Source organism: Taudactylus pleione, unplaced genomic scaffold (genome assembly GCF_031769625.1).
Source record: "Taudactylus pleione unplaced genomic scaffold, aTauple2 ptg000510l, whole genome shotgun sequence".
Taxonomy (NCBI): domain Eukaryota; kingdom Metazoa; phylum Chordata; class Amphibia; order Anura; family Myobatrachidae; genus Taudactylus; species Taudactylus pleione.
In genome coordinates, this window is record NW_028284912.1 from 101578 (window position 1) to 115142 (window position 13565).

Consider the following 13565-nt stretch of genomic DNA (forward strand, 5'->3'; position numbering starts at 1 on the left):
GAACCACAAGTACCAGCATGCGGGGCATTAGGGGCCTGCTGGTACCTCTAGTTCACCTGCAAAAGAAATATTAAAATAAAGACAACTCTCACAAACCGTACTTTCTTTTGCAAAACTGAATCATTGGGTCTTGTGATCTCTGTTCTTTGTGTACATAAACGCAGACAGGTCAGCGTACAGCAAAATATATAAAAGGGTTTTACTGGAAAGCTATTCTGAAACCTTTGTGTACAAAAGTGGCTGCTACAAAACACTCTTCATGCTGTATATTCTCAGAAATTGTTGGTGCGTTATTGTCCATGATTACAATATGGATCGTGACTGCAGTGCTGGTGTATTTGGCTTGCAAGAGAATCCTTCACCCTGACTACACCATTGACGGGACGGTTATGCTCATAACATCCGCCTGTGCATTAGCTGCTAATATAGTGTGAGTACTGTTACATTGTTACTACTTATGTAGGTTTTTGTTTTCATGTTTATGTTTGTTTTAGATATATTGTGTATCTAAGATATACACATTCACTTACTCAGTTATGTGCGCTTAGGTTAATACATTATGGCTCTCATTCAGAGCCGCGCGCTATTTGCGGTCGTTCGTTCTAAAACAAGGGGTGGCTATTCAAATGAACCATTCGCTAATTGCGGTCTGTTCACGCCTCTAAGTCTGAACGAGCGAGCAAAACTTGCGGTTGTAATTTTGAAAAAAACGCCCCCTTGCCGCTCGCACCATACGTCATGTCCGCTATTTATTAGATTAATCGAGTACATCGAACAGCGTATGAACTGCTCGCTATTCTTGTGGCTGGTTTTTTCAACCGCTATTTTGTGAGCAGTTCTGAGTAAAAAAAAAACAAGTGACGTGGTCAATGACGCTGCTGTATTAATTATGCACCCCCTTAAAACGCCCGTTTTGACCTTTAAGCATGCCTGCGTTCGAATTTCACAACCCCGTTTTCAAGCACCTTCCCCTGTTACCACCCACAAAATAGCAGGCATTCGCTATATAGCGAACAAACGATTTTCAGCCGTACTGACTGGTTCGCGCATGCGTATTAAAATCCGTACGCATGCGCAGATGTGCGAACATCGGTCAGAACGAACGAGCGGCCTCTTACGAGCGGCTCTGAATCAGGGCCAATATCTATCCGTTAGACCAGTGGTTGCTAACCTTAATTGGGATGTGTGCTACTGAAGAAAAATTAAACCTTTTGAAAAGCTACTAACATTTTTTGAAAAAAATAATAAATCTGGCTAATAACTGAAAAAAATTAAAGATCATTTAATGAAAATGAAAAAAATGTTTCATAGAAACAACAATGCATGTAATTAACACAGTGATATTGTTGCACATTTCACTTTTAATTATCGGCTCCAAGAAGGTAAGTACAGTTGAGGAGCAAAGGATATAGGCAGGGCTGCTGTGTGATTTTTCGGCAGGGCTGGGCAGGAGTCACTCGCCCCCAAATGCAGTTGACTCCTGCGATGTCCAGAGGTGTCCACCACGTATTGTGTCACCCTATGGCAATCACCTGGCGCACTACCCCATCGCTCCACCCACGGCTTTGTCAGAGATCACCTCCTCCTAATTGACTCAGCAGTACTGCAGCTAGGAGAGCTACCCAAATTACGGCCGCGAGCTACGGGTTAGACAATATGATTTTGCGTTCAAATGTGTAATTTCACTATAACTTATTTACTGATTCATCGGATACATATTGCAGCTTGTTTAAGGTTGGGGTGCGTTATTTATTTATACTTTGCTGCTTAAGCTACACATTTTTTATAATGCGTGTGCACACCAAATATGTATATAATTATATATATATATATATATGTATATATTGCTAAATTTGAAATTAATCTAATTAGGTTTTTTCCAGTCTAGTGCAAAACACATGATTAGAATTGGTACCTAGGAGTATTATAATATATATTATAATGAAGTTTGAAAGTATGACTTTTGATCACTATTACAGATGTGTCCTTACTTACTGGTTGTCCGTACGACAAACAGTGTGAGATATCCGGATTGAGATGCTCTGATAGATGCTGCACACTGTATTTTCCTTTCAATTTTGTGTCTTAGGCCCATATTCAATTTGAGCCGAGCCGCGTGCCCGCGTATCGCCGTATTCAATTTGACAGTAGGCAAAAACGGGACCCAGCAAAATTTGTACAAGCGGAAAGTATTCTGGAGGTTTTTTTGGCTGAAAATAACTTATCCCAGCAAATTTGGGGTACTTGAAAATGGGGGTCAGCATATTTTAAAGTGGCTAAAGTTAAGTTGAAAAAATCGTGAAAAATCCACCTGCCGCAAGCACCTGCAATGACAAAAAACACCCGGGGCATACTTGGGGACCCCCCCCAGAGTCAAGTTCGCTAGTTTTTAACTTTGTCCCCCCAATTTTTAATGTTTTTGCCCCCAAATTCAAAGTGATTTTTTGGGGTGTCCTTAAGTGTTTTTTTTTTAAATTTTGACACAGTTTATCTTTGGGGGACTGTCTGAAGGCTGCACGGGGGTTCCAGCAACATCGCACCCCAAAACCCCAATGCAATTCCAAATTGGAGTAAAATGGAGTAAAATCAAAACAGGTGAAAATGACGTTTTCGCCAAAAACACGCGAAATTGGCTTTTCACTCCAAATTGAATATGGGCCTTAGTTGCGTCAGAGAAGCAGCAAAAAGCCGCTCACAGTGTACCAGAACCGTACAGAGGGCCTGATTCACTACGGATCGCAATATTGACGTATGCAGACAGTTCAACTGTGACAGCAAACCAAACCACTGCGATCGCAATGCAAACTCAGCACCACATAAGGACACCCACTTTACCATACGCACATCCGTAATGTTTAGCAGAATAATGAAACCATCGGTACAATTGAGTACCATCGGACCCATACGCACACTTGCACAAGCCCTGACCTTACACAGACATTGCTAACAGCCGCGCGCGCTATGAGACCTCCCACTGCCTATGGCTTCGCAGTGACTAATTTATGCACGCCCCTGAAACGTCATGTGAGTGCAGTGGCACGACCGCGTTCGACCGACCACCCCTCCATCACTTCCTTTCAATCACTCTGCGCAGGGTCTGCGTAGCCTCTGCGATCGCAGTCCCGATCGCAGTGGCCGGCACGCGCACTGTGTTGCGTATGCATGCGCAGAAGGCAACAATTGGCTGATTGCATACGTTCGCATCTGTGATCCAAGCTGTATCGGGCCCAATTTCGGAACTCGGCATGAGAAAATGCTGCTGGTATCGGTGCCCTCCATAGCATACTTACCTACCTTTATAAACCTCTTCCCGGGAGAAGCCCAGGTAAAGGCCCCCATACATCAGAGATTGATTGCAGCAATCGTGCAATTTGCAATCGATTGTGTTTAAAAATCTTTCCCTTCTTCAATCGATTGTGGCAATTCTGCAATCTGCAATCGATTGAAAAAGGGAAAGATTTTTATACACAATCGATTGCAAATTGCACGATTGCTGCAATCAATCACTGATGTATGGGGGCCTTAAGAGAAGCAGCAGGGGGCCGATGGGGGCGGGGCCTAACGATACGCCTCATTAAGCCCTGCCCCTTCGCGGCAAAACTGCCGCGATTGGGTCAAATTTACATAGGGGGCGGGGCCAAATGCTGTGATTCATGCAGAATCACATCTTAAGCCCCGCCCCCTTCACGGAGACCCGCGATCGCCGCGGGTATTCTCCTCATTCTGCCCACTTCACTAGGAAGTGGGCAGAATGTGGGAGAAATGCCTACCCTTCCGGGGGTGCGGGGGGTTGCCCGAAAAATCGGGAGCCTCCCGCGAAAACCGGGAGGGTAGGCATGTATGCTCCATAGTCAGACCCAGTCGTACACACACGCACAAATGTCACTCATTAAATGTCATCAGTGTAAGATAGCAATGTAGCTTTGTCGCTCCCAGTTGTTTTATGTTTGCGAATAAGATGCACATTTAGAGCAAGAGATACTCGGCGTGGCCGAGTCGTACGAGACCAGAGACTGAAGCTACAGTAAGAAAGGACACATCTGTACTTTGATGATGCAGCTCAGCGTATCATATAACACTGGTCATAAACCTCGGGCCACTATGCAAAATAAACGGGTAAGAAATGAATCTGCACCCAGTGTCTGATCCTGAACATACCAGCTGTGATGGGGTCCAGCAGCACCCCATACTAATCGTGTCTCCCTGTTATGATGTGACAGCTTGGCGTTGGTCCTGCATGGCACAGGACACGGGCACAGCCACTCAGGGGGTCAGCATCAACACATGGCACCTGATTACAAGCCTCAGACAAATGCCAGTATACGAGCAGCCTTCATCCATGTCATAGGAGACCTGTTCCAGAGCATCAGCGTGCTAATTAGTGCGCTCATCATATACTTCAAGGTCAGATTATTATACAGTAGATCACAACTAAAGGGAAACTTGCTGTTATATAATATCATATGTAATATGTATGTATGCCATGGGGGGGTATGCGTTCAGCATCCCGGCGGTCTGGCACTAGGGGGGAGGTTAGGTTCAGGCATCAGGGAGGGAGGGTTAGGGGAGGGATAGGGGGAGGGTTTGCATACTGACCACCAAGTGCGGTATGTTAACCCTGTTGGGATCCAGGCGTCGGGATTCTGACCGCCTGGATCCCGTCTGTCGGTATTACATACCGGTTCCCAAAGGGGGGGGGGACTATCAAAGGAGTACATACATTAGTATTAGTGATCTGATGTGCTAGCATCAAACTGGCATTCACAGAGTTACAGTATGTATATATATATATATATATATATATATATATATATAATTATATATATATATATATATATATACATCCTGCATTAAGACCGGCACTCCAGTGCAAAAAATGAACATATACCCGGGTGCTCACCACCATGCAGACACGCCAACATATGCAAACTTCGATATCAGGTCGCATTCCTGGGCTTTATCACAGATCATCCGGACTCTCTCCCTTTATATTCCAATAAATATAAAATAAAAAGGGAGAGAGTCCGGATGATTTGTGATAAAGCCCAGGAGTGCGACCTGATATCGAAGTTTGTATATATATATATATATATATATATATATATATATATATGCAAGGCACACCCACTACAGTATGTAGTAATGAATGATTATTATTATTTGTGATTCCATGTCATTTATATTTTACCACTAAGCGTTCTTAGGGAAAATGTATGGAAAAATGTAAAGAATGTGCATGATCAATACAACATAAAAAGGGGAACACAGACAGTACGTGGTACATTTACTAAAGTGAGAGTTTTTAGTGAAGATGTTGTCCATAGCAAAAATAAATAAATTGTGTACAATTTATTTTCTTTACCATTCTGTGATGCAGACTTTAGCTTGTAAGTTCCAGATGGACAGGGACTGATGTTCTCTAATTGCAAAACAATAGAGATTTATATAAAAAAAAGCATAATAATAATAATAGTAAATAATAATAATGCTGGGCATACACAGCCAGATAAAATGTCTGTCAGACCGACAGACATTTTATCTGGCCGGCTGCCAGCCGCAGATGTCGCCGGCATACACTGTGAGAGAAATCTCACAGTATATAGCCCGACATCCGCGCTCCGCCCCCGGGGGAGGAGACATTTCCCTGTTCTTTCCGTAGGAAGGAACACAGGAAATGTCTGTCTGTCAGCCGCGCTGGGCATACACTGCCCGATGTTCCCGACAGTTACCGGGTAAATATCGCATCAGACGGCATGCTGGACGGAATTGGTATGAATATATTCCCATCAGCGGCAGCCCAACAGGAGCAGAGTGCGACGCAGCGGAAGCCTGACAGCGCTGGAAATCCCGATCGTGTATAGGTAAGTATCCACTAACCTAACCTAACCCCCCTAACCCTAACCCTCCTTAGGGGTGCCTAACCCTAACTTCCCCCCCAAGTGCCTAACCCTAATCTCCCCTCTAAGTGCCTAACCCTAACCACCCCCTTCCCCGCTGCCTAACCCTAACCCTCCCGGGGGGGTGCCTAACCCTAACTTCCCCCCGGGAGCCCTAAACCTAACCCTCCTCCCCCGCGGCTGTCCGCTCGCGGTGCCCGGCATCACTACGACCGTGATGCCGGGCGCCGGTCTCCCGGCATCGGGGAAATGCAGGTGTCTACATCTAGACGCCCGGCATTTCACCTTTGCCGGGATAAGACAGTCGGGAAGCCGGCTGCCGTTATTTAGGCAGTCGGCTTCCCGAGTGACTCCCTGCTGGACAATCCTGCATGCCCGACCGAGCAATATTCAACCCTCGGTCACCCGCACACAAGCTACAATTATCGGGGCGATCCGCCGATATCAGGCGGATCACCCTGATAATTGTAGCGTGTATGGCCAGCATAAGACATTGTGGAATAACATTTATGAGAACAATGGACGTCTCACTGTGTAATATTTTTTTGTCTTTTAGCCACAGTACAAGATAGCTGATCCCATTTGCACATTTATATTTTCCATTTTCGTTTTGGCGACCACCATTACAATCCTGCGCGATATTTTCATTGTACTAATGGAGGGTAAGTAAAGCTGTAAAGGGCCTTACTATAATACTATCACAGCTTACATGTGCGTAAACAGAACACCCTCATTATAAACCAGATATCTGAATAGCCTTACAAAACAAATTATACAGAGGAAACAAAGCAGACGTATATGTGACTGGCCATCAGTAAAATGTCATCAATATTATACAGTTACATTTCTGAATGCCAGCCACCCTGCCGTGTTTGTCGGTGACCTGATCTATAAATGTACATAGCCGGCTTAGTTATTGGAGGCAGAACGACACAACTAAAGAGTATTAGCATTTAGCACAGTAGGATAAACAATGATAATGTATCTTGGTTGTAACCATTTTCCGGTGATTCCTTCAGAAATATAGGCCCTGATTCAGAGCCGGACGCTCTGACCAGAGTGCTCGCTCTGAATCAGGGCCCACCTCCATTAAAATGGAGCGTCCTCCTGGACGCTCGTATAGCTGTGGGTCACCACCCACAGCATATACGAGCGTCCAACAAGATGGTCGCGATGGTCTTGACCATCGCGACCATCGGACTTGCGAGTGAAACCCTGTGGTCGGGTTTCTCAACCGCAAGCCCTGGAGTGATTTTGGCTCTATCAGAGCCAAAATCACTCCCACTGACATCACTAGTGATGTCAGTGGGGCCGGCTTCAGACGGTAGGCGTTCCCATAGGAACACCTCCGTCTGGCAGGCACGCCTCCGGCACGCCCACCAAAGGGGGCGTGCTGTCAATCAACATCGACAGCACGCCCCCTTTGATGCGAGACTCCGAGCGAACGAAAGTCCTTCGCTCGCCGGGTCTCGCGCATGCACACGACGGAGCTCCCTCCGTCGTGCGCATGCGCAGTGGGGAACATCGACCCACTTGCGAGCGTACTGCCGCTCGCGAGTGGGTCTGAATGACCCCCATAGTGCCAGTGTCATACAGTACTTCTGGAAAAATGTCACCAGTGGTCGCGAGGCCCAAGTGCACTGCACACTTTGCACCCATTATAGATACACCACTGATAATAATTAGTATATTATACAATTGCATTCTAAAAGTATAAAATGTACAAAAAAAAAGAGCACAACATTTTTAGTTAGGACAAGTAAATGTATAAGAGTAGAGTATGATACTTAGCCGCATAGAACCAGGGCCGGCTCCAGGAGGAAACGCGCCCTGTGCAGAACAGGACTTTGTTGCCCCTTAACCCCGCACGCGGTGAAGTCGCACATTATCGAAAGGGGCTGTGGCCTAATTACCATAGGCCAACCCCCTAAATTACTTTATTTGGGGGCGTGCCCATACGGCACGCCTCCCGTTTAACTTCAGGCTGGGGGCGAGCCCAGCACTCCGTCAATAGCTGGGCTGTCCACAGTCCTCTGCCTGCCCTGAATGGAAGCTGTGTGCATTCAGCTTCTCCGGAGTCCGGCACTGGCGCACAGCTGCAGCGGTGGGGGTCCCCAACCTTCCAACCGCCCACGGGGCACTTCGGCCTGCGGGTGGAACTGCGAGAAAGTGTCCGAAAAACAGGATTGTCCAGCTAATATCGGGATGGTTGGGAGGGGTGGCCCCCCTGTTCAACAGCAATGGTCGAACGCCCCAAGAGCCGGACCAGCATAGAACAGTGGGCCTGATTCAGAGCCAGACGCTCTGACAAGAGCACTCGCTCTGAATCAGGGCCCTCCTACCTAAAATTGGAGCGGCCTCCTGGCCGCTCGCATAGCTGTGGGTGACCACCCACAGCTTATGCGAGCGGCCAAAAAGATTGTCGCGATGGTCAAGACTATCGCGACCATCGGGCTTGCGACGAGACCCTGCGGTAGGGTCTCGCTGCCGCAAGCCCAGGAGTGCTTTTGGCTCTATCAGATCCAAAATCACTCCCACTGACATCACTACTGATGTCAGTGGGGCCGGCCCCTGACGGTAGGCGTTCCCATGGGAATGCCTCCGTCTGGGCAGCAACGGCCCCGGCATGCCCACCAAAGGGGGCGTGCTGTCACTCACCATCGACAGCACACCCCCTTTGGTGCGCTATGGGGGTCTCGTGCATGCACACGACGGAGCTCCCTCCGTCGTGCGCATGCGCACTAGGGCACCATCGACCCGCTTGCGAGCGCTCAGCGCTCGCGAGCGGGTTTGAATCAGGCCCAGTGTCACAAGTTTCTGTTTAACACATGTATCCTACTGAATTTTAGTGAGTTTTGTGCATGTGTGCGTGTGTGTCATACAGTGTATTGATTATAATTTTCTATAGTAGCTTTTGGCGCCTGTGTATACTTTGTAAGAGACCTCTAATGACAGTGTGCTGATTCTAACTTCCATTTTTTCCCCAATAAATACATCTGTACTGCTATTCACCTAATAAGAGCTCATTCTGCTCTACAGGGGTCCCCCGCGGGATTAATTACAGCGTTGTGAAGCAGAGTATTCTTGCAGTGAATGGGGTTAAATCAGTACATAGCCTTCATCTCTTGGCCTTAACAATGAACCAAGTCATCCTCTCTGCTCATGTTGCCACAGGTCAGTAACTGTGTGTGTGTGTGTGTAGGGAACAAACGTTCAATTGTTGCTCAATAAAGAAAGGTTGTTGTTTTTTTTAAGTTTTGTTTTTCGTCTTATACCAACGCTCTACTGTAGCTGTCATTTAACGCCGCAGCAGCTTTCAGCGGAATGTGTTTCACTGCCGGGACAGTGAAACACTGCGCTCTGGGAGAACGCACAAAGGCGCGGTCTCTGGGTGACTTACAGTATCTGCCGCTGCTGAATGTCTGCGGCTAGCAGCCATCATTCATTTAGGCTGTATAAGATTTTGGAGTCAGGAAAGGCAATTGCTCAGTATTTTACAATGCTACATTACAATAGAAAAGTAATTTTACTTGGGTATTCACAATAAACAAAACAGCGTAAACTTAAGTTCAACATGACACTCAGAAGCCTGTTTAAAGGCTTGACAACGGATTCATATATAGGGCCGTTGATACTATGACCTAGAGATGGACATCAGAAGTCGATGGTTAGCAAGGATCAATACTTTTATCATTGAATTGTAGGTTTTCGATGGTTGCCAGCCATTGGATGCAGCTTTCCGATGTGCATCTGTTGTCTTTTATGCAGCTGCAGACACCAGAAACTGAGCCTGCAGCTCACCTTCTGGACGTATGCATTAAGGGGGTCATTCGGACCCGGTCGTTAGCGCCGATGCACTCGGACCAGGTCGATGGCCCCCCACAGAGCATGCGCACGACGGCGCCATCGCTGTCGTGCGCATGCGTGAGACTCGCTACGACCGACAGCACCGATCGTAGCGGTTCTCGATCCAAAGGGGACGAGCTGTCGATGTTGATTGACAGCTCGCCCCGTTTGGAAGGCAGGCCGGGGGGGTGGCAGCTCAAACGGAGGCGTTCCCATGGGAATGCCTACCATTTGGGGGAGGCCCCACTGACATCACTAGTGATGTCAGTGGAGAGCTTCCTGCTCAGACAGAGCCAGAAGCTCTCCGGGGCTTACGACAAGGGAGACCCTACCCTAGGGTCTCGTCGTAAGCCCCGATGGTCGCGATGGTCTCTGACCATCGCGACCATCACCGGAGCGGTCGTTAGAGCTGTGGGTGTTAACCCACAGCCTAACGACCGCAACAAAGGCGGGCGGTCAGGATGCAAGCGGCCGCCCAGTTTCTGAGCGACCGCTTGCATCCTCCGACCGCCTCTGAATGAGACCCTAAGTTCCGACTTCTCCTACGCATGCACACATAGTAGCCATCACTTGATTTAGTGTCAGAAGCCCGGCAACCATTTGACGCCGGGTTTTTCGATGTCCATCCGTACTATGGCCTCAATGGTTTGAGGGCGCTTAAAACTGAATGAGTGACAAAGGAGCAAATGTCTTCACCAGTCCCTTTATTTTGTAGCGCTAAGAGACATTCTGCATCGCCGCTAATCACGGATGTCTTAACCCTGAGATGTATTAAAAAAGAGAATGATGGGAGAGGTGTTATTATAACTACCTATTTGGCAATCTCTGCCCTACCTGTATTGCAGCAGCTAAGTTCTGATGCAATACGGGATGATTCTGACTGGCGTGTTGCGCATGAGTGACATCTCAGTGTGAAAATACCGCACATGTGCGGAGACCTCAGGAGGCGGTGGCGGGAATGGTAAGTAACACATCCTCAGCCGCCTTAGCTGACTATGGGGGTCATTCAGACCCGCTCGCGAGCGGCAGTATGCTCGCAAGCGGGTCGATGTTCCCCACTGCGCATGCGCACGACGGAGGGAGCTCCGTCGTGCGCATGCGCGAGACCCGGGGAGCGACGGGCTTTCCATCGCTCCGGGTCTCGCACCAAAGGGGGCGTGCTGTCGATGTTGATTGACAGCACGCCCCCTTTGGTGGGCGTGCCAGGGGCGTGCCTGCCAGACGGAGGCGTTCCCATGGGAACGCCTACCGTCTGAAGCCGGCCCCACTGACATCACTAGTGATGCCAGTGGGAGTGATTTTGGCTCTGATAGAGCCAAAACCACTCCAGGGCTTGTGGCAGGGAAACCCTACCGCAGGGTTTCCGTCGCAAGTCCGATGGTCGCGATGGTCAAGACTATCGCGACCATCTTTTTGGCCGCTCACATATGCTGTGGGTGGTCACCCACAGCTATGCGACCGGCCAGGAGGCCGCTCCATTTTCATGGAGGAGGGCCCTGATTCAGAGCGAGCACTCTGGTCAGAGCGTTCAGCTCTGAATCAGGCCCAATGGCAATGTCCCGTTTTTCTTGGACTGTCCCGCTGTCCCATCCGCAGGCCGCGGTGTCCTGTGTGGGGGGGGAGATGGGGTGAGCACAAACTATGCTATGCAGAGCAGCGGGTAAGCAGAGACAGAACAGATGCCGTATGCATGCGCACGCCATCTGTTCACTAGTGTAGGGAGATTCTGGGGGCTGCCCAGCATCTCGGAGAGTGCTGGGCATACCCCCACAGTGACGTAAACGGGGGTGCCTCCTCGTTTACACCAGGCCCCACCCCTTTTATGCAAAGCTCCGCCCCCTTGTTAAATCTTAAAAGTTGGAAGGTATGTTATTAGCAGGAAGTGAAAGCGCCACTAGAGAAAACTCTAATTTTTCCACAATCTGCCTCTTTATATATTTTGTTTAATAATAATAATTGTAATTATAATACAACTTATATTGCCCTTTTTCTCCAATAGCACTCAAAGTGCTTAACAGATAGTATGAACATAGGGCCTGATTCAGAGCCGCTCGTAAGCGGCCGCTCGTACGCTCTGAGCGATGTTCGCACATCTGCGCATGCATATGGGTCGTAATGCGCATGCGCCAACCAGTCAGTGCGGTCGCAAATCGAGCGCTTGCAAAATAGCGAGTGCCTGCTAATTTGAGTGACAGGATGAGGCGTTTGTGGGTGGTAACAGGGGAAGGTGCTTGAAAATGGCGAGTGGTGATCCGAACGCAGGCGTGCCAAACGGTCAAAACGGGCGTTTTAAGGGTGTGCATAATTAACAAAGCAGCGTCATTGACCACGTCACTAGGATAAACCTACCACAAGCACTGCGAGCAGTTCAGATGCCTTTCGATGTACTTGATTAATCAAATAAATAGCGGAGATGACGTAGGATGTGAGCGGCCAGGGGGCGTCTTTACAAAATAGCGAGCGCATGTTTCGTTCGCTCGCTCAGACATAGAGGCGTCAACAGACCGCAAAGAGCGAGTGCTCAATTTAAATAGCCGGCCCCTTTTTCTGAACGAGTGAGCGCAAATAGCGTCCGGCTCTGAATCAGGCCCATAATACAGAGGTCTAGATTTGCATGAAATAGAGAAGCCATGAATATAATAGAAAGGTGTGGCAACCATTTTGGATAATCTTTTGCAGGATTATTCATCCTGTCCACCAAGGATCCAGGTGAGGCAGCCATTTTAGGAGCACTACATAGGACAGGAGAAGTGGTAATAACCCTTTTTTGATGAAAACACAGAGATAAAGGGTTATGGCCGCTTCATACATTTGCCACAAGCTCTCACTGCAGATCAGATGATGCTGACCCCAACTCCTGCCTGCTAAAGTAAAAAATCTTGCAGAGATGGGAGCGCATCTGCCCAGGGGTTGGGTGAGACGTTTCTGAGAGGGGTGATGATTTATCTACGGTGACCCCAGATGTAGGACTGGCCCTGTTTGTAATTATTTTATCTGGTATTTGATTAACTTTAAGATGTGTCTGTGAGAACGTCTGAATAATGAATATATATGTTGCTGTTTTTATAATTTGTAGACATTTATTTTGCTACATTCATTGTTTATTAAGATTTTTGAATTAGCTATGAATTAGGGACCTTTTCGTGTTCTTTTCGTGTTCTTAGAAGTCTTTAGAAGAAATGGCACACTCCGAAACAGCTGCTGAAGATTGGAAGACACAGCTTTGGGCTATATTTATATTTTTCTTATTTCCTATTTCGTTTTTTGAGTTATTTTTTTTTTTAATGATTTTTTTGTATTTATACAGCAAGTATTACTTGTGAGCATTTATTTTGACAAATTTAATGCTTGGATAGGTCTTCTTCATGTCCTTTGAAGAAGTTAATGAAAGAAAACCTATCAGCGGTGACAGGTCCTCTGACCTCTATTACTGCATTAACTATCTTTTTTTTTAAAATTTATTTAAGACACCTCAGAAGATTTTAAGAGAATTACGAAAGATGTCACACGGAAGATATTTGACAATTTCCCCTTTCATTCAGTCACCATTCAAGTCGAATCGGAGGAAGAACAAAGTCTGGAGTGTATGTTTTGTTATGAGCCAAAATAATAAGCTCCGTCCTCTACGGGCTTAGAGAACGGAAATGAGTTATGATGCTACAAAATCAATCTGCTGTCTACACTGAGCGAACATCTATAACATACAGTGCATGTGAAATGACGAGCTGCTTCTCTTACATGTGGCACTACGCAAGGATTGTACGAGAATGGAGGAGGAGCCCCTGACCCAATACGTTGTGTTAATTTCCAGCAAGGCCACAG

At 47.4% G+C, this 13565-nt stretch overlaps 1 protein-coding gene across 1 annotated transcript in view; it reads left to right on the forward strand.

Annotated features, from left to right (window-relative positions):
• SLC30A8 (solute carrier family 30 member 8) overlaps positions 1 to 13353 on the forward strand; it is a 72193-nt gene extending 58840 nt beyond the window's left edge. Inside the window, exons 4-8 of the mRNA XM_088450184.1 lie at positions 277 to 430; positions 4221 to 4404; positions 6454 to 6559; positions 8937 to 9071; positions 13211 to 13353. Coding sequence (XP_088306310.1) covers positions 277 to 430; positions 4221 to 4404; positions 6454 to 6559; positions 8937 to 9071; positions 13211 to 13353 — 722 coding nt within the window. The remainder of the gene's footprint in view (positions 1 to 276; positions 431 to 4220; positions 4405 to 6453; positions 6560 to 8936; positions 9072 to 13210) is intronic.
• Positions 13354 to 13565: the final 212 nt, after the last annotated feature.